A 26437-nucleotide genomic window follows, 5' to 3' on the forward strand; every position below is an offset into this window, starting at 1 on the left:
TATTAAAACTGTGAAATATAAAAAACAACACAAAACATATAACACAGACAAAGTGAATAAAGTGCATGCTAAAAAAGCCTTGTAAACTGGTTCAGTGTGTCATTAACAGACGTGTGTAACGTATAATGATGTTTCCTTCCCTGATTAATGTGGCTGTGTAGCCAATTCCATATACGGGAGGAGACAGTGTATAATCACTAATCTGCTATAAGAAGAGGAAACATGATTTATTAGGATATAGTTGCTATTGCAGAAATTAGATCTGTGTATAAGAAGCTTCTATTTCCTAAGTAGCGTTACTGTCTGCTGGTATTGCAACTAAGTATTAGTCACTCAGAAATAAGTTAGGGCGAGATGTATTAAAATCCATCGCCGCCCTTCGCGGCCCCCCCGCCGCGATGCCAGCGCATATGTACTAACATATGCGGCTGGCATCGCGGTGCGGTGACGGAGCCCCCCCCCCCCGCGATACTTGCACTCTGGTGTGCGGGGGGTCTCCCTGCCACCTGGCTCTCCCCTCACGCCGGGGACAGCTAAGCAGGCTGTCCCCGGCTCCTCCTCCTCCCCCCTGCAGCCGGAAGGATGTCCGGCTGCTTCACTAGGGGGAGGAGGGGTTTACCTTCCAGGGTCCAGGAGGATCCTTCAGGAAGGTAAGCCAGAGGGGGGGTCAGTGAGGCGGCGGGTTTGCATCGGCGGCGGGCGGCGAAAAGAAGCCCATAGGCTTCTATAGGGTATCGCCACCCAAAGGTGGCGATACCCTTCAATGCGGTATCATTTTTGATACATTGGAAAATGCGGTAAAACCCGGGGTTTTACCGCATTTTCCGTTTGATACATCTCGCCCTTAATATGTTGCTAATACAGTCTCAGACTGCTGCTCATAAGTATTAACCCTAATTAGTGGGTTAATCTGAGGATGCTCTGTTGCTACAGTGACCTGATGCCTATGCAGGTTCAATAAAGTGGGTGAGGCGGCACATGAAAGACACCCGCACAGCTTGTCATGCCGGCGTATGCTTTGCAGATCTGGCTTCCTCAGGGCCCACTTTATATTTGTGTTGTTGCATTAGTCCGTATAAGGACTGACAGTCCGGATACCGACAGTCATTTACCCGACGTCGGGATACCGACTGTCAAAACGCAGACAGCCGGGTGCCCAACGGCCACCCGCTATTTTCCCTCGTGGGGGTCCAGATCCCGACTGTCGAAGCCCCATACCACACCAAAGGACTCTAATGTCTAATTGTCTGTAAAACCCTGTACACACGGAGCGATATATTGCCGAGCGATATATCGCTCACGCTGAGCGATACATCGCTCGGTGTCCCGTTTGCATCAGCGACCAGAGATGGTCGCTGATGAAAAAGAAACTGCCGGGGAGCCCAGCAATGGAAATAAGCTGGCTCCTGCGACCAGCGATCGCTATGGGCACACTCCCATCGCTGGCAATATGGTCACTCAGGGACCATATTTCCAGCGATATTTGCAATAATCGCCCCCCGTGTGTACGCACCTTATGACTGTGTTTGCCCCACCGGTTACACAGCTAATCTAGCCTTCAAGCTAAATTTGTGCAATTAACAGCAGCGTGGCATCCACAGGATATAACTGTAGTTTAACGTAGTACATACATAACAAATATAAATAGACAGCTGTTAGTACTATGGTTTATTGCCCCCCTAGCTGCCACACACGACAGCAGAGCAAGGGAGCTTTTATGACTACTACGACTCAGTGCCATTTATTCTGTGCATGTTAAATGAGATATGTCACACGGCCATCCCTTTCCCTTGTGTTTAAGGGTTAATGACCAAGGTTAAATGACAGCACCAACAGTGTATTTATTTTCAAGGTATACCAGTCATTTCAATTACAGCACTGACAGTGCAAGGACTCTCTTAAGTGTCCAACTAGTGTATATATAAATCCACATTACAAGAGACTGTTATGATAATCCCTATTCGTGACAATTTGGGTGAGATTTAATAGGATGAGAGATTCAGAAAGTGAGAAATTTGGTAAGAAATATCCAGATTTATTTAAAGCGGCAATCATTTACATGGCAAAACCAGTTTGATTTTGACGTGTAAATGATTGCCACTTTAAAAAAAACCTGGAGATTTCTTACCAAATCTCTCACTTTCTGAATCTCTCACCCTATGAAATCTCACCCATTGTCTACTTAGCCGCACAAAATAAAACTCCTGGGATTTAATTGCTTAAATTACAGTGCATTTGCTGAATGTAATCACCAATCACAGCACTGTAAACTTTCTAATTTGTTAAAAACAGGATGAACAAGCTCCCATAAATCTCTCCGCTCTATCTGCTTTATGCAGACCTACTGATATTCATTATGAAGCTACTTCTCTCCCTGGCAATAAAGGGTTAAAACCAATTGACGTTAAAGTAACAGCACCGACATTGCATTATCTGTGTCTACCAAGACAATGGCATTAACCCTTTGACCCGCATACGATCACACTGCACAATCAATGTAGATCTCAGTATCAGACTTTATTGAACCTGATCGCATGACCATGAATTTGCAGCAGCCAGCGATCAGATAAATGCAGTGCTGCAGAAGTGAAATCCCTCCTTGCAAAGTAATTTGCACGCTGTGTGAATGAATGTGTACGCCGTGCAAAAAATGTCCCAGTCAAGCGAATACATCCAAATCCCACAGGCTCACTGTCAAATCATTTTTGACCAGAGACTTAAGGAGCCCATACACGCTCCGATTCCGGCGTGCGTTCTGGGCTACAATAGCTTCCATCTCATCGCATTGCATGCCTTGTGCATGCAATGCGATGCGATGTGTTGAAAAGCAAGTACAAAAAGTATGTGCAGCACATACTTTTTGTACTGTGCGATGAGGGGCCGCGGGAGCGCGCACCTCAAAGCACACATCGCACCACCAGGAATCGAAGCGTGTATGGGCTCCTTTAGTCGGCGGTGCAATGATTAAAAGCACAGTGTGTTGCTGACGTCACACACCCATCCCTAAAGCTCTTGGCAACGCCTGCATTTTCCCTTACACCCCAGCGGTTTTTCTGTCATGCCTAGCATTTTTCTTGGCCCTCTCATAAAATAGCCAGTCGCCACCCACAGACATCTACTTCCTGTCAATTACCTTGTGGATGGCTTGCAAAGAGAAAAATTAACAGGAGTTCATCTATGGCCAGCGCGGCGCGCATGCATACTATGGGCTGTGCAGTCTATCGATAATCAGCCGCCATGCAAATTTGTGGCTGTGCATTTAGGTCTGAATTACCCACATGTACTACAGAGCCCAGTTTACCCTAAAAATGTACAGATATACGGCGATTACAGTAGAGGGCCCAATAAATACTTATTTTAGCAGCCATCAAAACCAAGCGCGATCAGATTTTAGAGGGCCCAATGTCTACTCCCCTAGCAATACTATTAGCGCGACACAAAACTAAGAGTCACTGGAATATAGAGGGCCCAATAACTACACACCTAGCACACGCAACCAAACTTAGACTTAACACAGTGGCGCAACTATAATTACAGCGCCCACAAACCCGGCGGTGGCAACAGCAAGCAGCGCCAGCGGGTTAAGGCAGGGCTAGGTAAGCTCATCAATACCCCCGCAGACCACCGGATCCCACACATGCTCAGCGCCTCCCCGTGAACGTGGGGTCTGCGGGGCTATTGTTACGCCACTGACTTAACAAAATTTTTTTTATTGTACAGGAATGTATCATAAAAGTATTCCTATGTTCATTGTAATAAAAATATTTTATTCTATGTAGCTAAAATTTGTAATATTGTGCATTTTGTGCATAAGGATGTATGCCACTGGTTCCCAAACTGTGTCCTCGGGGCTGCTGAACAGACCAGGTTGGACAGGTATCTGGAATATCTTTAAACCTGAAACCCTATGTATTAGTGGGCCCGATTCATACCCATTCACTCAGCTGTGAATTTGCAGCCTGAGCGTTAATGGAAGGACCGCGCATGTGCACGGTTCCCACTGTGCATGTGCAAGCCATCCTTGGGATCACAGCCATCACTGGCTGACAGGTGCCGGACAATTGGGGCGGAACACCTGCATTTTCTGGGAGTGCCCCAATAAACGCCAGCATTGCCAGGGCATTGGGAGGGAGGGCCACTGACATCAGCAGCAGCCTCCTTCTCCCCACAGCGTTTGCAGCATTGAGTAAGTAAGTCTAGACTTGATTTCACCCTGTGTGCACAGCTGCAAACTGCACCCTTGCACGGGGGACACCATGGCGGGTGGCGTTTACCTGTTTGCTCTTCCTCCTCTTCTCTATCTTCCCTCTCCCCTTCTCTCTCCTTACATCATGGGTCTTCAAACTGTGGCCCTCCAGATGTTGTGAAACTACAAATCCCAGCATGCCTTGCCACAGTTTTGATATAAGGGAGTGTTAAAACTGTGGCAAGGCATGCTGGGATTTGTAGTTTCACAACATCTGGAGGGCCACAGTTTGAAGACCCATGCCTTACATCACCCATTACCTTTTTTCCATGAATCCTTCTCTCGCTCTCCTGACCACCCCTCTTTTGCTCTCTTTTCCCGACACTGCCTTTGTTTGCTCACTCCTTCACTCTTTCTTTTGCCCTCCTAAGGGGCATTGTAGTGGCAATGGCGGAGGTGCCATTGCCTGGTTTGGAACCATCAGTGGCTGCAGCCCCTGAGCTTCAGCGATGAACATGTAGTGCAGGGGAGAAACCACATAGCACATATAAACATACCTCAGGTTGCTGACGCTCCCGGAATGCCCGGAAGGATCCCAAAATCGGGTCCTCCTCCCGGCCTCCCGGATTCCGGGGGAACACCACGCCGCCACCCCCCCCCCCCCCCCCCCCCGATTGCAGCGTCTTTCCAAATACCTTTGGATGTAAATGCGGTAATCCGTGGGTCTCAGAGGAGGGGGCGGGGCTTAATGATGTAAAGATCAAGCCCCGCCCCACGATCTGCAGCTGGAGACAGAAAAAGTCGGCAACCCTGACATACCTGTTATCATGTATGTAATATCTCACACACTACTAAGCCAGCCACCAGACTAGCCAATGGGCCTCTGGGGGTGGGCTTAGATTGAGCCTGTGAAGCCTTACACTGATTTATCGGTGCTGCACAGCTCCAAATACACTGGGCACACCCGATCCCTGGAACCAGCAGCACATATATTACATATACTGTATGATAACATGTGTGTTTATATGTGTGTGTATATGTGCTAAGCGGTTTGTGCCACTAAGGGGTAAGGCTGACATATGCATTCAGTAATCTGTAGCAGAAGCAGTGGGTATGGATCATTGGGTCGACCCACCAAAGGTGGACGAGCATTAGGTGGACCAAAGAAGGTTGACATGGCTTACGGTCAACATGGATGGAAGGTCAAAACAAACATTAGGTCGACAGTGTCTCAGTCTATAATCAAAAGATTGATATGGGTTTTTCACCTGAATATTGACCTTTTGACTGTCGACCTAGACACTATTGTCCTAATGGTTGTGTTGACCTCCCAACCATGTCGGTCTTAGGCATGTTGACCTATTTAAGGTGTGGACCTAAGCCATGTCAACCTTCATTGGTCGACCCAATGCATGTCAACCTTTTGTGTGTTGACCCAATGACCGTATAAGAGAAGCAGCATTGCTATAGTTGCAAATGTCCTGTAGTAGGGCCTGATTCAGAACAGATCTCAGGGCTGCTAAAAAGCAGCCAGCCGGAGAGAATTCCCGCCCATCTGCATGGCGGTGAATGGTAATGCAGCCTTGCGGAAATCTGCAAATCCATTCGCAAGCACTCGCCAGCCATAGACTGCTGTGTGCTGTGGCCGGGTAGCCAGGGACTTACTCAGCGGCTGCGATGGAACTGGCTGATTGGGGCTGGAGCTGACGTCAGAGTTCCTCCCTGAAAATGGCTGGCTCCACCTGCATTTTCCCCTAACACTCCCTTCAAACATCAGGTGCCACCTTAAATGTCGTCCACCTGTCAGTCACTGCATACGGCCAGCATGGCTTTCATCGAAGGGAGTCCATTTGTGTGCACGTGCAGTAGTCAGGTAATTGCTGGGTCTGAATCGGGCCCATAGTCTCCATTGTCAGGCTGTGTATGTTCAGGAATTAACCCCTAATATTTCTCTCCTCAGAAATTGTTTAATGATTGAGTTGGTGATTCTTGTTGGCTCGGTAAACTGTGAAGATCGCAGATTACCAAGCACCAGGGACGCCCCCCCCCCCGCCGAATTACATGCGAGGGGATTCAGCCGACCACTGAATGATTTCTCCCAGCTTCGCAAATAAAAGTCAGTGCGCTGAACACAAATATGATGTTTACAATTTTGTTTTAGTTCAAGGTTTGAAGATCTTTAGCGATGAACTAATAGATCAATGCTGTGCTCACGCATTGCATTTTCCCATTTTAAAACATTTGAAAATATGATTTCCTCGTATCATATCAGACACTTGGGTGCAATATGTCTTTGAAGATGCATTTTCTTTATTCTCACTTAGATCCTTTCCCAGCTCACTGCGGCGCCATTAGTGATGAACACGGTGAACGTTTTCACCAGGATATTTCTAAGATGGAGATGAGATACCAGGGGAAATGGAATGCTTCAATGCTAGCAGACTATTGTTGGACACTTGTCAGCGATGCCCCGGAAATAGTGTACAAGCGACTTGCAAAACCAAAGCGGCATTAAAAGCAAAGATTTGTGTTATTGTTGATGTTGTGCATGTATATTAAGCTATTTGTTTTGGAAAACAACAAATCTGAATAACTATAAAGCGGCAACAAATCTTTCAATGTCATTGTCATTTTTCTTTTCAGCACCCTAAATTCTATTAATAAACATATGGAATTTTTAGATTCCCCCCAAAATGGTACAATTTGTTGTCCAGTATAATCTTTAGATGTGTGGTCAGTTTCCTGCAACTCAGACCAGTGTGCATTACAATACTGGCTGCCTTAGTGCATTCCTATTTACAATGAAATGGTTAATAGCAGGTGGTAATAATGGTCTGGATCTCAGCTGATTCTAATTAATTCAGTTGCCATTACCTATATGTGCAGAGTGTGAGGTGAAAGCAGGAAGCTGTGTTTCCAGAATGGGATACTGGGCAGTGCTGGTGTTGTGGCTGTGTTTGGACTCCTGTGCTATAGGTCAAAATGGTACGTGACTTGGTATGGTATAATGGCATTGAGGTGTGCAGGAAAAGCTAAACTACACTTGCTTGGGGCTGATAAATTGCTTAAAGACTTGATAGGCCCATATACACTAGAAAATTATCTTTCCAATCTGGCTGGTTGGAATGGAAATCTGAAGTTTTTAAAACAAATTACAATCAACCATTTTCTCCCAAAAGTTGGAAAATGGACAAAAGTAGTCCTCTGCATAAATAGATTTACCCAATTTGTCTGAATTACTGTTTTTTGTCCATTTTCCATGTTTAGGAGTAAATGGTGAATTGTCATTTGCTCCCAAAATTTTCAGTCCAACCAACCAAATTGGAAAAATCTTCCAATTTATAAATACGTAACATAATCCAAATATCGGTATGTCATCACAATTGCTTGCATGACTTATGATGATTTTTTTTTTTCTGCCTAAAGTAATGTGGCATCGGATATAAAATGTTAACGTTACACAGGCTAGAAATTCTGTGGTATATACTGAAGACCATTGTTCTCTTAAGTATGTCTAATTAGCTACTGTATCGTAATTCAAACTGTGCAGAAAATAGCGCTAAGTACGTCCCCATCACTATTTTTATGTTCTACTCCTCCGCAGCTCCAGCCAACACCGTATTCTACACCTGCAATAACACATTTGTAAGTGTTTCTGTCAGAAGCGACCCACTTGGAACAGGGATAAAACTTGACCCTGGAAGCCTGACCTTGGGGAAGTGTCCAGTGTCTAGTACCAGTGTTCTATATGGTTTCCTTGTATTTGAATACCCCCTCTTTGCTTGTGGCTTCTCCAGAATGGTAAGCCTTTGTTAATGAATGATTGTTTGTTATGGGATCTGGATTAGTTATTGGTAGTGCAATGCACCAGCATGAAGCCTGGTGAGTGATGTGATACACTAATTGGGGGTCCATGTGTAGATAAGTAAATGTTTCACCAAATAAAGTGACTTGTGTTAACCTTGTGCATGTTGATACCATGAGCCATACAGTATGTATGTAATGGGCTCACATATCTGCACATGGTCTGAGGTGTATGTGTTATACCTCTCTATCTCTCAGACCATGTGCAGATCGAATACAGACCTATACTTATGCAGACAAGCACTCAGTCTGCTTGCTATGCAATTCCCCTCCCTGCACTGATTGTGCCTCCACTCTCAAATTCCTGTCAGACCCCATATACCAATGAAGGCGGGGCTATAATGGTGAACTGTGGCAAAGATGAGAAATATGGGTCAGTTGCTATGGCAAACGTCGACACCTGAAATAGGCTGACAACGATGGAAGTTCAACACAAGCATTAGGTTGACCGTCAAAAGGCTGAGATGGGTTTCAAATGTATGTATTTTTTGTCCCGCATTATGACCCCATATCTGTGCCCCAAGTCCCCTCGCTGCGCTCGCCATGCTTCGGGCGCGGTGTCTCTTTACAATTGGCACACTATTCTATTCTCCCTCCACACCCTAGTGAATGGCTGAGCGTGAAATACAGCCTGTTGGCGCATGTCGCCTCAGAAGTGGAAGACAATAAGCAAAGGATTAGTTGCGCTACACACTAAATACAGGTATGCACTTTAGTTTAAATTAAAATGACATTTATTAGACCTAAACCAATTTAAAAGGTAAGCCTAATGGCTAAAACACCTATAAAAAATATGTAATAAACAAGAAAAACATTGCTGCAATGGTTTGTGCACGTTTTGCAAGATTTTTCAAAGTCCCCCTTATATCCAGGTGTGTCATGTTCCGTTCTCTTTTGGGCCCAAAAAGATGTTGCAAGTTCTGATAAAGTCTTATCAGGACTTTGAAAATCTTACAAAATGTGCACAAACCATTGCAGCAGTCTTTTTCTTGTTTATTACATTTTTTTTATAGTTTTTTTTTTTTTTTAGCTATGAAGTCTTCTTTTTAAATTGGTTCATGTCTAATAAATGTCATTTTAATTTGCACTTACTGTAAGTGCATACCTGTATTTAGTGTGTAGCGCAACTGTCCTTTGCTTATTGTTTACCTATAAGGGAGTGACTCCCCTCGTGTTTGTTGCAGCTTGACCAAGCAGGATCATACAGGCGCCCTTTTCAGATACAAAGGTATCTGGTTTTTCTTTCCTCAAACATGGAAAAACCCATGTCTCCCTCTTGCCTGTCGACATTCTGTATGTCAACCGAGTGACCATATAACATGGCAATTTACACACCTATTGACAAAAAAGGGGTAAGCAAATATTTCTACAGTGCTAACACAGGGGGACAGATGTACGAAGCTTGATATCTAATAAAATAGAGGGTGATAAACCACCAGCCAATCAGCTGCTAACTGCCATGTAGGAGCTGACTGGTTGGTGGTTTATCACTTTTCAAGGCTTGGTACATCTCGCCCATAGGGGGATATTCATTCCCGGGTCATGGCTGTCCCATTCTCAGCCGGCTCGACTGGTAATCTGCAGACGGGATTCAATGGGGTGTGGCCACGAGATATGGCTGTGGACCATCTAGCAGCAGCCGGGAGCTCGACAATCCCAGGATACAGGCCAGTGTGAAAGCTACTCACCTGGCTTACCTGTGCTAGAAGAGAGCACTGCTGCCAGGTCGCTGTCTGGGGACCCCCTACCACTGCTGGGGGAGCAGCCAGGTCACTGCCTGGGGATGGAGCTGCTGTGTGCGGCATGCCCACCCCTTCCTGCTGCAGCCTGCCTGGGGGTGGCTATTGCCCATACACATGTAGTGATGTAGGAGCATGTCTGAAGCTATAAGTGAGATTACTTTGCAAATGCCCCTAAATCGTTACATGTGTGTAGGTTCCATAACCTGGCTAGAGGCTGGGCTTTTTTTTTTTTTTTTTTTTTTTTTTTTTTTGATCTTGCTTGGTGAAAATAGCAATGATGCTGCAGGAGATAAGCCAACCGCAGCCCGCGTGTACAACCGATTAATCAAAATATTCTTGCCTGCAGTGTCTATTTGGCCTGCAGGCCTGGTGATACGATGCTGTGGGGCCGCACGTTGCTACCACCTGCTGTGTAGACCCCTTTAGCCTTTCCTCTAGCCAAGAAACCTTTGTGTTCCCTGCAAGCTTACCTCTTCAGACATGCTTATCAATTTCCAGAACTGCCCTGTAATCTCCCTGCTCTATTCTACCGAATTTGTCAACACAACTTTACACACATACTTTGTTCACTGTCACATCTTCCTGACCCATGGCCAATATATTCCTATGTGACAACAAATGTTCTAGATGGGCTGTATAATCCAATCTGTCTGGCCCATTATGTTAATGATGGCAGCTACCCTTGTATATTAATGCTTATTTCCCTATAGAATGTAACTTGCACGCTCAGCCTACTAATTGGAATGCCTTGTGTCTGACAATTGGACTTCAAATAAGACATTCAGGGGTAGACTTATTAAGCTCTAGGTTTTTATCACCAGCCAATCAGTGACTTCCTAATATGATGACATTGAGGCTCAACTTCAATGATAAAAAAAAAATAACTGCTTGCTTCTCTGGAAGATCTTCACTGTAATGGGCCCCATACATCAGCAATCACCATTTATGGATTTCCAGATCCAGGGATTTTTTGGCCAGATAAATGGATTTTACAATCTATCTGACTTGCCCACACATTACAGATTTATTTCAGTGATCTGCAGATTTTTCCATCTAAAGATTGCATCTTCATATCTGGAAATTGCCCAATCGATTGTCATTTCAGCTGTTCATAATGTAAATAGATGAAGAAGACAAATTGGGAATGCCCACACATATAAAAAAGATCTGCAGATAATACCAGATTATTAAACATGTTTAAAAACCTGATTAAGCAATCGATTGGCGATTTTTATTGGGATTGCCAAAAGGGGGAGCCCACACATCTAAAATTAATTGTGGCAATCATCTCCATATCTGAAAATTGTCACAATTAATTGCTGATGTATGGGGCCCTTAAGTCTATAATTAGTTCAACTGTACAGGTTCAGATGACTGAAATCTATAGCTTTAATCTGCATGCAAGACCACTGCCATTTTGTTTGCCATAATATAGTAACTGTTTTCTTATATTTCACAGGCTTATGGGAAGATTGTGAAATATTTTGTAAACTTGGATTACACGCCTACTAATGTTGGTGCGAATCTGTTTTCCCAGCGTTTTACAACACAAATAAGATGCATTTTGAACATGTAAGTCGCCCTTTCTGTCTGGTCTAGGTAAAATACAAGAAACTTATGTATACACTGGTGTAGACTGCTCTGCATGTGATGGGGGATTGGGTTACTGGAGAAACAATGGGTATGGCTGAATAAATGACAACCTAAGCGCTTCATTGGACCATAGTTTTAAGATTCTGCTAAAAGAGCTAAAGTTTATTCCACTAGCTTGGATGGCTTTTCAAAGGACTAATTTTAGAAAATGCTATAACTTCACTCCCTCTATGCCCAGTGGCCAGCGTTGGTAGGCCCATATGACTGGGACATTCTGTGGACTGTACAGTAACATTGATGCAGGTATCACTCAGGATTCCTCCCACAGTTTGTTTGTCTGGTTTAGTAGAGAACTTGCATTCACTATTTATCATTCATATTAGTCTGTCCTTGTTAGACTAAACTACAGAAGTGTATTAAATGAGAATGCATTAGTCAGCTATTGAAGGTTATATTTAATGCATGTAGCAATGGTTCCAAAACGTTCTTGTATCCTGGTACCCTGTGTGTGTGTGTGTGTGTGTGGTAATAGATCATAAATTTGGAGAAATTTAAATTGTCTACCTGTAATCCTTAGGCTCAGTTGCGTGAGAAATACAAGGTGTGTAGTGGTGACAGCAACATGACACCTCAAGGTGGCGCTGCTTCACTCAAATGATAGATAGGTGTGTGTGTATGTATGTATGTATGTATGTATGTATTGTTGAAAAGATTTCTTGGTACTCTTTACCTAGCAGGGCGCCCACGATTTTGATCATGGGCATCGCAGGTAAAAAATCGCGGGCATCGCATGCACTAAAAAAAACGGGTGCGATGCGACCGACGCGATTTCCCATAGAGAACAATGTTAAATGGCCCACAGAGGCCAAATAGGCACCCTGAATTGTGAAATGGCCCCCACAATTGTTAACGCCACCCCACGATCAACGTGAACCCGAAGCGTGGCGAGCGGCAGTACGCGTCCTACGACCTTTTCATACCCCCACTATCCACGTCGGCGTGGAGTTGAGAATATAAAGTGTGGTGAGCCACCGAGCCCGAAGCGTGGCGAGCCCCGCGTATACCTGTGAAGGTGTCCGCGGGGCTCGCTGCGCTCGCCACACTTTCTGTTCTCAACTCCACGCCGACGTGGATAGTGGGGGTATCAAAAGGTCGTAGGACGCGTACCGCCGCCCCTCGCGGGCTCGCTGCGCTCGCCACTCTTCGGGTTCACGTTGATCGTGGGGTGGCGTTAACAATTGTGGGGGCCATTTCACACTTCAGAGTGCCTATTTGGCCTCTGTGGCCCATTCAGTATCGGACTGGGGCATAAAGGGCCCACCAGGGAAATGCACTCATAGGGGCCCACTGAGGGGCGTGGTCATTTGCTTGAAGGGGTGTACGCTACACACCGTGATGCGCATTACGCCACACACCATGATGCCAATTACACCGCACACCATGATGCCCATTATGCCACACATCGTGATGGCAATTACACAGTACACTGAAAACTGATACCCATTACACCACAAACTGCGATGGCAATTACACAATACTCCCCACACCGTAATGCCCATTAGACATCAGACCCCACACCATGATGACCAATACACATATGCCCCCATGGTGGCAGACACAGATATGCCCCCACAGTGCCAGACATATACCCCCCAGTAAGGGTTGCCACCTTATTGTTAATGGATTCCTGGTGATTGACCCCTATAACTGTAATGCGCGTGCCAAAGGCGGAAAAGGGGGCGTGGTTTATAGCAAAAGTGGGCATGGTCTACCCCAAAATGGAATAAATACATATAGGCCGGGGGGCAGCACTGGGAGGGCGGGGGCAGTGCGGCTCAAGTCCACTCACCAGTGGTGGTTACAAGCAGTGGCCAGCAGCAGCGCGATGTACAGTCCAGGCAGCAGTGGAGGGTGGAGGCAGGGCATGCTGGGAGGTCCACGGCTAGCAGCAGCGCAGCACATCTATACAGCGGGCGGCGGGCTACAGGTTAATATTCGCGAGATAATGACATCATCATCTCGCGAGTACGTCTGTCAGGCTGTGGAGGGCTGGGCACTGGGGACACGGAGAGGCGGCAAATAGGGCGGAATCCGGGAAACTGAAAAAGCCTCCCTACCCACAGTGCCATATATGTCCACCACAGTGCCACAATATCCCAGCATACATTATTATACATACACTGCTGCTCTGGCTCCCCCAGGCCCCATGCCCTGCCTTGCCCCATAAAACAGACTCACCAACAAAACAGATGCACCAGTCCAGGTTTAGGCAGCAGTGCCAGTGTCCGACTCCACACAGAAGACGCAGGCAGCAGGTTAGGACTCCTCCTAGCTCACTCAGGTCAGGTCACACGAACAGGAGGTGGAGGACTCGGGCTGGCCCTGGAGCAGAACTTGAATTTCAAGTCTCAGACTGCGCGCCCAAGCCAGGTCCCTCCTCGATCCACGGGTGGCCAATCCCCAGAGCAGGAGGGGGAGCTACTGGCAGTGAGTGACACTGTCTCTGTGACATCCACACAGCCTGCACACAAGCAGCCGGGTCCCTCCTCCTTCACTTGGGGTGACCGATCCCCACAGCAGGAGGGGAGGCATCAATGACCTACTCTTACTGCCGGCAGCCTAGCCTCCCTGCGCCGGAATGCCAGCCGCCGCCCCCACCCCCTGTGCTGTGCACCGCTCACACGCAGCCTGGCTGTCAGTCATTATCACTGACAGCCAGGGACCCCAGCCCGGCGCCGTCCTCACCTCACGTCTGCACTGCCACTGGCGCCGCTGCCTGTGCACGGCGCATTGAAAAGGTCACCCCCGATACCGGCGACACCCGGTGCGGCCCGGCGGCACCCCCCACCGGCCTTCTGATGCCACTGCCCGGCGTCACATTAGGTTAGTGTTAGGCCCCGCCCTGCTTTGAAAGTGGGCGTGGTCATAAATCAAAGGGGCTCACCGGGGAATCCCCTGGTTCCCCGCCAGGCCAGTCCGAGCCTGGGCCCATTTAACATTGTTTCCTATGGAAAAATCGGGTCAATTGAGACATTTAACATTGTTCCCTATTGCGACCGACGCGATGCCCGCGATTTCCATCGCACCCGTTTTTTTTTTTAGTGCATGCGATGGGCGCCCATCTAGGTAAAGAGTACCGATTTTCTTTTATAGTGGGTTTTTTTTTATTTATATAGCGCACTTCCCCCACAGGACTCAAGCCGCTTTACAGACATTAAAAATAATGCACATACTGTAATACAAAAGGTTATCAGAACAAGCAACAATGGCAGTACAGATATAAATCACATACAGATATGCACTAGATGTATTCTAATGAGGGGCATGGACAACATATATTTGCTGAGCTGTACAGCACCTGGGAAGCCATTCAGCTGCGCCGCTTGTTGATTGCACCAGCCAGATAGGTAGACAAGTAAAACAGTACAGATATATACTAGATGTACTCTATTAAGCGACACAGACATGGGGAACATATATTTACTGAGCTGTGTAGCAGCCACTCAGCGGCACCACTTGGTGATTGCACCAGCCAGATTGGTAGCAAGTAAAACCTGACAGATATAGAACACTACGGGGGTGACACGGGGTACCATCTGTGCTGAAGCCTGGATATCACTAAAACCTGCACTGCTGGTGTGCCTTGAGGACCGTGGTTGGGAATGCCTGGTCTAGAGGGGGGGGGGGGGGACAGACAGGTGACACACGGTGCAGGTAAGGAGACCTGAAGGCAAGAAGTGAGCATGGCAGGGATGTTCAGGAAATAAGGCAGCAGGTAGAGAGAAAGGTGTCAAGGGTGCAGGGAGAGGACTATTTTGCCCAAACAGCCCTGCACTGTGGCGCACCGCCAGTGCGCCCCGAGGACCAAGGTCATGAATGCTCCACCACATGAACATATCAATATGTGGTGCCAATGGAGAAACCATCCATGCAGCCATCTGAGTGAGGCACACAGTGTAGGTTGCTGCTGGCAGCAGAGGCGTAACTACTTTTTTTTGCGCCCCCCCCCCCCTGAAATATTAACCCCCTCCTTACCCGTCCCCATTGCCGCCGGCGCTTCTGCCTCTAACCCGACACGCAGATCTGTGTCGGGTGACGGGCGGTCCCCGGCTCCGGCTGCAGTGCTAGTATAATAACAGACACTCGGAAAATGGCTGCCCCCATACAGAATTATGGGGGCAGCCTTTTTCCGAGTGTCTCTTATTATATTGGCACTGCAGCCGGAGCCGGGGACCGCCCGTCACCCGACACAGATCTGCGTGTCGGGTTAGAGGCAGCGGCGGCAATGGGGTAAGGAGGGGGAGGGCAGGAGTCGGGACCAGGTGGTAACTATAGTCCCGCAGGCGCCCACACCTGCCTAGCGCCTCCCCGCCGCTGCGGGACTATAGTTACGCCACTGGCTGGCATGCTGTGCATAGTAGAGGTGTAGCATGTGGTGTGGGTTAACAGGAAGAAAATGTAAGAGCATAATACAGTGGCCTAAAAGGAGTATTAAGGCTGTGGTAAGTTCAATAACTTCAACTCCATCTCACTACCCACCCCCCCTACCTTTCCTTCTACTCCATCTCACTACCCACCCCCCCTACCTTTCCTTCTAAAATGCTCTTCCTCACCGTCATTGGGACCCCACCTCCCCCCTCCTTTCTCCCATATATCCCCCAAACAGCTGAAGTTACATTAAAACCCCAAATGATAGTAATGATCTCTAAACATAAGCCTATGTCAAGCTAAGTGGCACAACACTTTGGATACTGCTTTATCAAAAGAAATGATAGCTAGTGCCTCCCTATCATACCAAAGCTCCCATTCTCATTATGTCCTTATTAATGTTATGTTCTACTGCAACCGGTCTGACCTGTTCATTGAAATTATTCTTTATCTTACTGGATACATATGTTATCATTATTACCTGTTAATTGTGTTACTTATGCTATGTAACTATACTGAGACAATAAAATTTACGAAACAAAAATAAAAACTCATGGAATTAAATTTCTCCTCTTTCAGAACAAGAAACAACCATTCATCCATATCATATAAACACCATTACAATTCAATTAATAAGACCTACAACATAAAATTTCTGAGGCAATATTTAAATGTTCCTTGTGAGTCTTTTTTGGGCTTTTATAAAAGTTTATATTACTGTTTATAATGAGGCTATAAATAAGATGATGGTTACCAATACCATTATATCCTTTGTAGATGGGGTTTGGCCCCAATGGATTAGGGCATGGGTCTTCCACCTGTGGCCCTCCAGATGTTGTAGAACTACATGTCCCAGCATGCCCTGACAGTTTTGACATGCTCTTATAGGAAAAAATGTGGCAATGCATGTTGGAACATGTAGTTTCACAACATCTGGAGGGCCAGTTTGAAGACCCATGGATTAGGGCAGGGGTTCCCAATCTTTTTTGAATCATGGCACCCTAGAGTACAATACTTTTTTCACGGCAGCCCTAGGCCAAAAAAATGTGGAAAAGAACTATAAAATTAAGTGATTTGTGTTTATATGTGATTCTGAGGTTCAGTTGTATTGTAAAGGGTTCTGTTTGTACAGATAATTTGACTGGAAGTCACCAGAACTGTTTTTTTTCCCATAAATTGACCATAAATAATTTTAGTTGGTCTTGTACCACCAACCCAAGGCACCCCTGCAAGTGTCCCAAGGCACCCCAGGGAGCCACAGCACACAGTTTGGGAACCACTGGATTAGGGCATTTGTGGTGATCACATTCATCTGCCATTTTATTCTGTTAAAAAATACCACTAAAGGATGGATAGATCCGATTGTGTATATACCGGTATTTAAGCTGGCACTGAATATGAAGACTAACAATAAAATTGATAATATATGTTCACATGCAAACTGTTATAGGTTGGGCATTGTCTCGTTTTTTTAATATAGATTTCTAATTTGTTAGCTATATTAGCTATGTTTAATAATTTTATGTATAGTTTTTTTTTATATGATATATTAATACTAAAATAACTATAAAAGTGGTAACAAAGATTTTTATATTTGAGGCATTTTGGGTTGTTATGTAAATGAGGCTAATATGGCATCTGGAGCTGAGCAAGAGGCTTTGTTAATTGTAATGGAAAAGAGGCTTGGATTACAACGAGAGCGAGGCTTGGCTAATAACTATAAAGAAAAGTAAAATGCCCGTGGATGACATTTTACAGAGGCAGTAAGGCTTCCATCTGGGGAAGCTACCGAATAAAGAGGTGGAGAAACTCGTATTGGAGTCCTGCACTGCCCGGCCACTGCCAATTGCATCACCCCATAGCGGTCTCCACGCTACAGATATATGGGTTAACACCCTATGGACACCAGCACCTGTAGCTTGTTCCATGCTAAAAGGAGTATTGTGCTATATACTAAAAACAGACATTTAAAAATCGGCTCTGAGAAGGGTGTTGGGTACCATTTCCTATCTAAAAAGGAGATCTGCTTACGAAGGGGATTGGTAAATCTATTATTTATAGCCTCATTATAAACATTAATTAATAGAAATAACTTTTATAACAGCCCCCAAAAAAACTCACAGGGAACATTTAAATATTGCCTCAGAAATTTTATGTTTGTCTTTAATTGAATTGTAATTGTGTTTTATGATGTGGTATTATTATTATTATTATTTTAGGAAAGAGCAATCTTTTATTAAAATTGCATCATATATCATTTGAGTGAAGCAGCGCCACCTAGAGGTGTCGGCATATTGTTGTCCCCACACACTTCTTGCTTTGATCTACAGGGACACACAATTCCTCTGATAGGAGGCAGCAGCTACACTCAAAATATATTTGTCCACCAGTGTTTACCAGCGCTACTGTGTGACCTAAGGTCACTTACACCCCCCTCCCCTTTTTTTTTTTTTTTCGTGTGAGAAATGCTGTTGCTTAGTTTGTCTGCATGTTATGATGGGGGGAAAAAAAAGTGCTGTTGACTGCCAACCACTTTGACCATAACTAACTTTTTATTTTGGTCTAGGACCATCAACCCGATACACCACTGCAAGATTCTTGCAGCACCCCAGGATTCCTAGAAACAGTCGGGAAACCCCTGGTATATAGTATGAATTTGTAAGCATTTCACTCTAAAATCTAGCAAAGTACAATGCTCAAAAAAAATAAAGGGAACACCTAAACAACACAATGTAACAAAGTCAATCATACTTCTGTAAAATCAAACTGTCCACTTGGGAAACAACCCTGTTTGACAATCCATGTTACATGCTGTTGTGCAAATGGAATATACAACAGGTAGAAATTAAAGTTAATTAGCAAGACACCCCCAATAAAGGAGTTCTGCAGGTGGTGACCACAGACCACTTATCAGCTCCTATGCTTTCTGGCTGGTGTTTTGGTCATTTTTGAAAGCCGGCAGTGCTTTCACTCTAGTGGTAGCATGAGACTGAGTCTACAACTGACACAAGTAGCTCAGGTAGTACAGCTCATCCTGGATGGCACATGTGAGCTGTGGCAAGTTTTGCTGTGTCTGTTAGAGAAGTGTCCAGAGCATGGAGGTGCTACCAGGAGACAGGCCAGTACATCAGGAGATGTGGAGGAGGCCCTAGGAGGTCCAACAACCAAGCAGCAGGACCTCTACCTCCGCCTTTGTGCAAGGAGGAACAGAAGGAGCACTGCCAGAGCCCTGCAAAAGACCTCCAGCAGGCCACAAATTTACATGTGTTTACTCAAACGGTCAAACAGACACCATGAGGGTGGTATGAGGGCCCAATGTCCACAGTTAGGGGTTGTGCTTACAGCCCAACATGTGCAGGACATTAGGCATTTGCCAGAGAACACCAAGATTGGCAAATTCACCACTGGAGCCCTGTGCTCTTCAAAGCGGAAAGCAGGTTCACACGGAGCACGTGTCAGTCTGGAGATGCCAAGGAGAACGTTCTGCTACCTGCAACAATCTCCAGCATGACTGGCTTGGCAGTGGGTCAGTAATAGTGTGGGGTGGCACTTCTTTTGGGGGCCACACAGCCCTCTATGTGCTCGCCAGAGGTAGCCTGACTTCCATTAGGTACCGAGATGAGATCCTCAGACCCCTTGTGAGACCATATGCTGGAGCGGTTAGCCCTGGGTTCCTCCTAATGCAAGACCATGCTAGACATCATGTGGCTGGAGTGTCAGCAGTACCTGCAAGGCATTGATTCTATGGACTCGCCCGCCCATTCCCCAGACCTGAATCCAAATGAGTAAATCTGGGACATCGTGTCTCGCTCCATCAGACTGTCCAGGAGTTGGCGGATGCTTTAGTCCAGGTCTAGCAGGAGATCCAGGATACCATCTGCCACCTCATCAGGAGCATGCCCAGGCGTTGTAGGGAGGTCATACAGGCATGTGGAGGCCACACACTACTGAGTCTCATTTTGACTTGTTTTAAGGACATTACATCAAAGTTGGATCAGCCTGTAGTGTGTTTTTCCACTTTAATTTTGAGTGGGACTCCAAATCCAGACCTCCATGGGTTAATGATTTTTGAGTGCTTTTTGTTCAGCACATTCAACTATGTAAAGAACAAAGTATTTAATAAGAATATTTCATTCAGATCTAGGATGTGTTATGTTAGTGTTCCTTTTATTTGAGCATTGTATTTATGCTGTGGAAGGAATCCAGATTTAATATTTATCATTTTAAACTTGAGGATACAAGATTTTTTACTGTTCATGAATGAGACCAGCCTTCATTGTGTAAGGAAATGGGTCAATGAATATTACACAGGCTGCAATTACAGGGCTTCTCCTGGTGCCTTCTGCAGGAATGTTAATTCGAAGTAATAAGGGACAAAAGTTTATTTGCACCAGACAAGCTGGCCATACATCTACAGATTGATTGTAATTCAGATATTACCATTTTTTTGTGCCAGATCTGACTGTCAATTTTTCAGCATTTTGAAGCACATTTGTAAACTCTTTTGCCCTGATTTTACCAGGTTTTTGTTCCAACCAGCCATATCTGGCAAACCTGTAGTTGTATGGCCAATTTAACACCATAACCAAAAATGAAGTATTTCTAATCAAAACTATTAAACCGAGGAGGATAAAGGGGATAGCGGCATACCCGACTTGATGCAGAATGTGTGCTACTACAAATCGTTAACCACTTTTTTTTTTTTTTTTTCTCTAGCTCATTGACTCCTACACCAACAGAAGCTACTGTGGTTGTCCCAGTGTATGGAGAGGGAATTCTTAATTTCTCTGCCAGTCTTATGAAAGGTAACTTTCCTAAGGTATACTGGCGAAACCATGCAAGGGAAATATTACTAAAGCTAGGTACACTCTCTATGTATTGGCCAATAAGTGATCTGTGATGGATTGCAACATAAACCATATAAGGTGGTGGTTACCATATTCTACCTTACAATCCTGGTTTTACGGATATTGCGCTTTAGTGCAGGTGACTTAATTAGTACCTCAGTAAATTTGAATTTAACATGATCATGGGCTGGAACAGCAGATTTTTAGTGTGTGTGTTTTAGCAAACCTATAAAATAAAAAGCTGGTCCCTCACCACATTATTGAACATAAGCATGACATACACTTATTTATATTTTTCCCAAAAGAAACACTTGGCCTAGGGGCGCCGTGAAAAACACACTGCTCCAGGGCTCAATGTTTGAATTTGGGAACCATTGTTCTATAGTATCTACAGGCATTGTTATGGCAGGCAAGACATGTCATTGCATCAAATGGGATGTAACTGCAGCTGGCACTGCTTTCCCTGACTATTCTGGCACTCTCGCTCAGTTACTATACAAACTGATTGTAGCAATTAGCAGGGGGGTTTTGTTTGTCTTCTAACATGTGCCACACTTTTTTGACCACTTTCTGGATCCTAAAACATTTCTTGTATGTTAGCGCCACCTGTGCTTATAAGAAAATATTGCACTTGCTTATCCGGACTGTATTTTTTTTTTTTGAAACAGAAGTGGTTTCTTTGCATTAAAGCGTATTTATTCCATTGCAGATGATTTCTCAGGTGCCTCTTCTACAAAGCATTTTTATCTGGGATCTCCAATCTCCTTGCAACTGTCTGTGGAAAGCACAAATCACATGCCTCTGCGGATATTTGTGGATGAATGCAAAGTGACTCCAACACCCAACATCAACTATACAGGACCAAGCTACAGCCTAATTACCAACCATGGGTAAGTCTTGACAAAACTGCCATCTTGCATTGGACATGTGTTCTCTCGATTTACCATATAACTTTATGCAAATAATCCAAATATACCATTGGATTTGATATCTCCATATGGTTTCAAAAATGGAAGTGGTAAATGTTCGGCAATACTTTCTTCTTACTGTGCTATGGAATATACATTATCAGAATCCCCCTCAATGTGCTGGATCTGGAGCAGGAGTGCCCGGTTAGTGCTGATGACTGTTGCACGCTTCCTCCTTTCCCAATAGACCACAAGTGTCCTACTATTTCACCAATATTGGAGAAATGTTAAGTACACCCCATTGGTTGAGCTGAATAAAATGGCTAGACTTCTGCTTCACATGAAGTTTGGGCCTAATGACGTGAACGCTCTAGATAAAGGGCCAGGCTTTCTGTTATGTGAAGGAAAAAGTTTCCAACATTAAGCAAAGTTTAAAAAAAATCAAAAGCACTGTAGATGTTGTCCCCCAAGTAAGGAAAATTCTTTACGGATTAAATGTTTAATGCTAAGTTGACAGACATTAGGGGCCGGATGCATCTAGCTTCAAAAGTGATAAAATGGAGAGTGATCAACAGCCAGCCAATTAGCTCCTGCCTCTCATTTTTCAAACACAGCCTGTGACGTAGCAGGTAGGAGCTGATTGGCTGGCTGTTTATCACTCCATTTTATCACTAAGCGTAGTACATCTGGGCCTTGGTCTCGTGTTTGGTCCTTCAATGCTGCTGTGTTAGGGACCAGAAAAGAGGACCAAAACATGTCCATTGTGAATGAAGTACTAGAATATGTGTTGTAGAATGCTTACATGGCATTGGCCTACCCCAGTGGCAAACGCAGGATTTTCAGAAGGGGGTTTCCAGAGGGGCGGAGCAAAGCACGGAGATGGACACTTAGGTGACCCAGTATATGCTGGGTCAGTTAAAGTATTATAGATAGACCAAATGTATATAAAAATTAAAAATATATATTTATATTTCACATGCGTCAACAGCAAAGTACAGCCCTAGGCATAGCAATGTATTGGGGCACCTACCGATCCTCCAGCGGTAGGAGTGGGGGAAGCTTTGATGTCCCACTGGTGGTAGGGGGTATTATATCAACTGCTCAGCATGTAGGGCCTGGATCAGTAATTTACACTAACTTTACTGGACAGATGGTGGGAGAAGGGGGCATTGGGCTGAATGAAGGGGCCCTGATACATAACTTCCAGGGTGGTAGAGGATGTTTAATATGCAGAGGAGGTGTGTATAGTGGAGTGGGCTTATCCATAATTTTCTGGTGGGAGGACAGATTGCTTGACTGCAGATATCTCCAGTTCCCAGAAATAGATTTCTAAGATTTTAATGGAATTAAAAACTAGAGAATCCCACCTACCAAATGGTATTGGGGACTAGGGGATGAGAGTTCAGGAGGCAGAGCAATCTGCCAACGAGCATCTAAAACTACATACCAGGTGTGTGGAGCTGGAGCAGTAACCAGCTGCCCGAAGGCTGATATCTCTGGTTCTGGGCACAGTAGAGACAAGCTACTAGTGTCCTTCAAAGGGGGAGTGTCCTAGCTTTTGGAATATACCCTCAGAGAACCTGAAATATCTCTCTGGAAAGTGCAATTAACAGGCTTGGATGGGGACCACTGCTTTGAAGTCAGATATCTCCGGTTCCCATGGGCCGATTTTTTTTTTTTTTTTTTTTTTTTTTTTTTTTTTTTGTACCCATGGAAAGAGGGGACCCTCAGCTTTCAGCCTAGGGCCCTTAGACTCCTGGGGGGGTTTCTGGGTACTCAGAACCCCCCCCCCCCCCCCCCCCCTGCGTGCGCTACTGTACCCTCCTTCATAATGGGTTGTTGGACATTTTAAAATCCCCTCTTCTACATTCTGATCTATAGTAGGTGTCAGACTGGCCAGATACCTCAACCTGAGAATTTCTACCAGAGACTTAAGGCTATCGCAGCACATTTTGCAGCTATCTGTAAGTATTCCCAGCTTATTTTTTTTCAAGGAACTGTACTTCCTGTAACGCTAAAGGCCCCCATATGCTATGTGATTTGGGCCTGAATCCAGCTAAGAAATAGTCCCAAATTGCGTAGTGTATGACTTATGCCATGCGGTCCCGAGCACATCGGATCAACCTCCCACCCCCTTCCTGCAGCTCCCCAGGTTACATGTGACAAATCTTATTGAGCTGCTGGGGGGAGCTCAGGGGAAGTCAGGCCTGCAAAAGTTCATAGACTGCATAAGCGGTATCACCTCCAGCCTGTAGCTGAATCTCCAGAACAACTTTGAGGGAGAGATGCAATTATACTTGAGGATTTCCTCAACCCCCCCCCCCCCCTTGTTGGCTTTTTAACCAGTTCACTGCTGGATACTGGACCCTCTCAGGAATCACATGGTGGGTAAATACGGTCCCATCTAAGATGTACCACCCACTCCAATGTCAATCTAGGCATGCTAAAATATGAGCTATCGTTCCCTGCTATGTCTTCCCATGAGTTAGGGGACCTTAGTGTTATCATTATTGTATCACCCCATACATGGTGTACATGTCTGGTAGGAATCTTGTGCAGTTTTCTATGGAGCATAATGAAGAATTTCTTTCAGTACAGGTAATACTGAGGAATCTGCATGGCAGTACTTCTCACATGGATCCCATGGAACACTAGTATTGGTGTGTGGCTATATTCCCATTAAAGCAGGGCCCGCACGATGAACTCTTAGCCATTTTGAACTAGTGCGGCTTGCTCATAACAATCCTGTTTAATGTCTGTGTAAAGCTGGTCATACACCTGAACAATCTGCACAATTTTTCAAGGATCGTGTGCGCAGTCCTGCAGAATGAGAGGTCAGCCCCGCTGCATATCTGATCTGTCTGCTTCCATTGCGGTCATAAGCAGATTGTATGTGCTTATAAAGCACATATGATTGCTCATTCGACCACACTTACGACCTGCATACATCCAGGTCGTTTTGCTGTATGGCCGACTTTAGATGCCCTGGATCCACCAGCTGCTTTCAGCAAAATCCTGTAGTCTCTGCCTTAGAACTCTGCTGCTTGGTTAGTCTGCCAAGTGTTTGGTTTCAGGCTTCCTTAAATAGTGTCCTCTCCTTTCCACAATGTGCTCGCTTGGCAAGTGACATAATAATAAAATAGCACTTGGTGGCTCCGCTATAATGTGACCTTCAGTTGGTGGAAGTGAGGCTGCAGTCTCTCAAATAAAAATAAAAAAAGTGCTTTGAGTGTGACAGACAATCGAAAGTATTCTGCTAAATTCCTATGGCTACTAAAAGGAGTAATTCTTTGCAAATATATAAAAGGAGATCTCTCCATCCTATATAATACAAGAAACCCAAACCTCATTTACTGGTCAATTAGTGTGCTGGCAGAATTGTCAGGAATAGTACTGTAATGGATGACTATTTTAATCTTACAATGTTTGTTTTTCACCTTAAATCAAAAGCATGTCCATTATGACTGTCATATTGTGTTTCCTTGCACATAACTGTCTTTTCCCACAGATGTTTTTCAGATGGGAAAGTGGCTGCGTCAAAGTTTGTGGAACATCAACGCTTGGACACCATTAGACTAACTTTTCCGGCTATGAGATTTGTACATGATAGCAATGAGGTACATATGCAGTGAGACTAAATTAAGCAATATAGATTTAAACAAAATAAAAAAAGACACACCTTACATTTTTATACTTAAAGTAGTAACGATCTTGCCTTCCGGACAGATCTACCTACACTTTAATGTTGTTGTCTGGGACACGATCATTGTAAATGAACTGAGGAAGGCATGTTCCTATGGAAGTAATGGGTGAGTCGTGACCATTTGTTCTAATTCTAAAATTTGAATATGGTTTATGCCATGTAGCTTCTGCTTCCAATGTCAAATCTTCATTGAGGATGCCGGCCTGTTACAGGTATTTGTGCCATAGCTGCAACAATTCGTTTACATTTTCAATTTTACTCTAATGCTGCTCACGTCATTTGACAACTGTACTTTTGCCACTACCAGGGAACTAGGCCAAACGTGCACAAATCTACATGGCGCAGACTTTTTACCTTGTATCTCTCTATACGCAGGTGGCAACTTCTAGGTAACTCACAAAGTACTGTGTGCAAATGCTGTGATTCTGTTTGCAACAAGCCTTCCAGGAGGCGGAGACATGCTGGTAAGTAGAGATGGCTCATTCTGCAGTATTACACTAGGGGTGACTGCAAACACTTTCTTAAGTATTCATTTATCAGGGGCTCAAGTAACATTAATTTATTTTCACCCTCCTAGAAAAAGATCCGGGTCTCGTCTACACAATGGTTTTAGGACCATTCAAAGTACATGGTTCAGCTGTTGGAGGAAGGGAAATCTCTGCTAATGCATCTAAAGTGGAAGAAACCAAGTCGGGTAACTTCCTTTCTTTACTAGTTTGGCAAATGGCAAGCTATCCCTGAAAGTGTTTGTCTACAGTGGGATTTACATAAGGGGCATGCTGCTTTAGTAGTGACTGCACGTGTTAATGGCGGGAGCATAGAGCGGTTCCAACTGGCTAGTAAGCATATGCCTAATTGTTTTTGTCCTGTTTTGTGCCCACAGACTTCCCGCTGCCACCTGTTGTTGGAGCACTCTTCCTTGAGCTGGCAGTACTGCTGCTGCTGTCTGTAGGTGTTGCTGTGTATGACCGTGCGGCCAAGCAGAAATGTGAAGAGACTGAAAAACGCTCCCTTGTTACTGATGAAAACTGAACATTTTAAATAAAGCATCTGTCCACTACACCATATATGGCTTCTGGTTCTCAATTACCAATACATCTATGCTACTCATATGGGATCTATAGTATACTTGACTTGCATTAAGTTACCTGCAGAACGTATGTGGA

At 44.9% G+C, this 26437-nt stretch overlaps 1 protein-coding gene across 1 annotated transcript; it reads left to right on the forward strand.

The window, feature by feature from the left end:
• The first annotated feature begins 7036 nt into the window (after positions 1-7036).
• Positions 7037-26333, forward strand: LOC146006452 (zona pellucida sperm-binding protein 3-like). Its single transcript, XM_083145310.1, has 10 exons — positions 7037-7171; positions 7791-7987; positions 11252-11364; positions 20530-20618; positions 21370-21550; positions 25077-25185; positions 25295-25377; positions 25647-25735; positions 25849-25965; positions 26155-26333. Exons 1-10 carry the CDS (start codon positions 7108-7110, stop codon positions 26301-26303), a joined length of 1191 nt encoding a protein of 396 aa, XP_083001436.1. The 5' UTR covers positions 7037-7107; the 3' UTR covers positions 26304-26333.
• Positions 26334-26437: the final 104 nt, after the last annotated feature.

The sequence above is a fragment of the Crinia signifera genome, chromosome 1 (genome assembly GCF_055691185.1).
Source record: "Crinia signifera chromosome 1, ASM5569118v1, whole genome shotgun sequence".
Taxonomy (NCBI): Eukaryota; Metazoa; Chordata; class Amphibia; order Anura; family Myobatrachidae; genus Crinia; species Crinia signifera.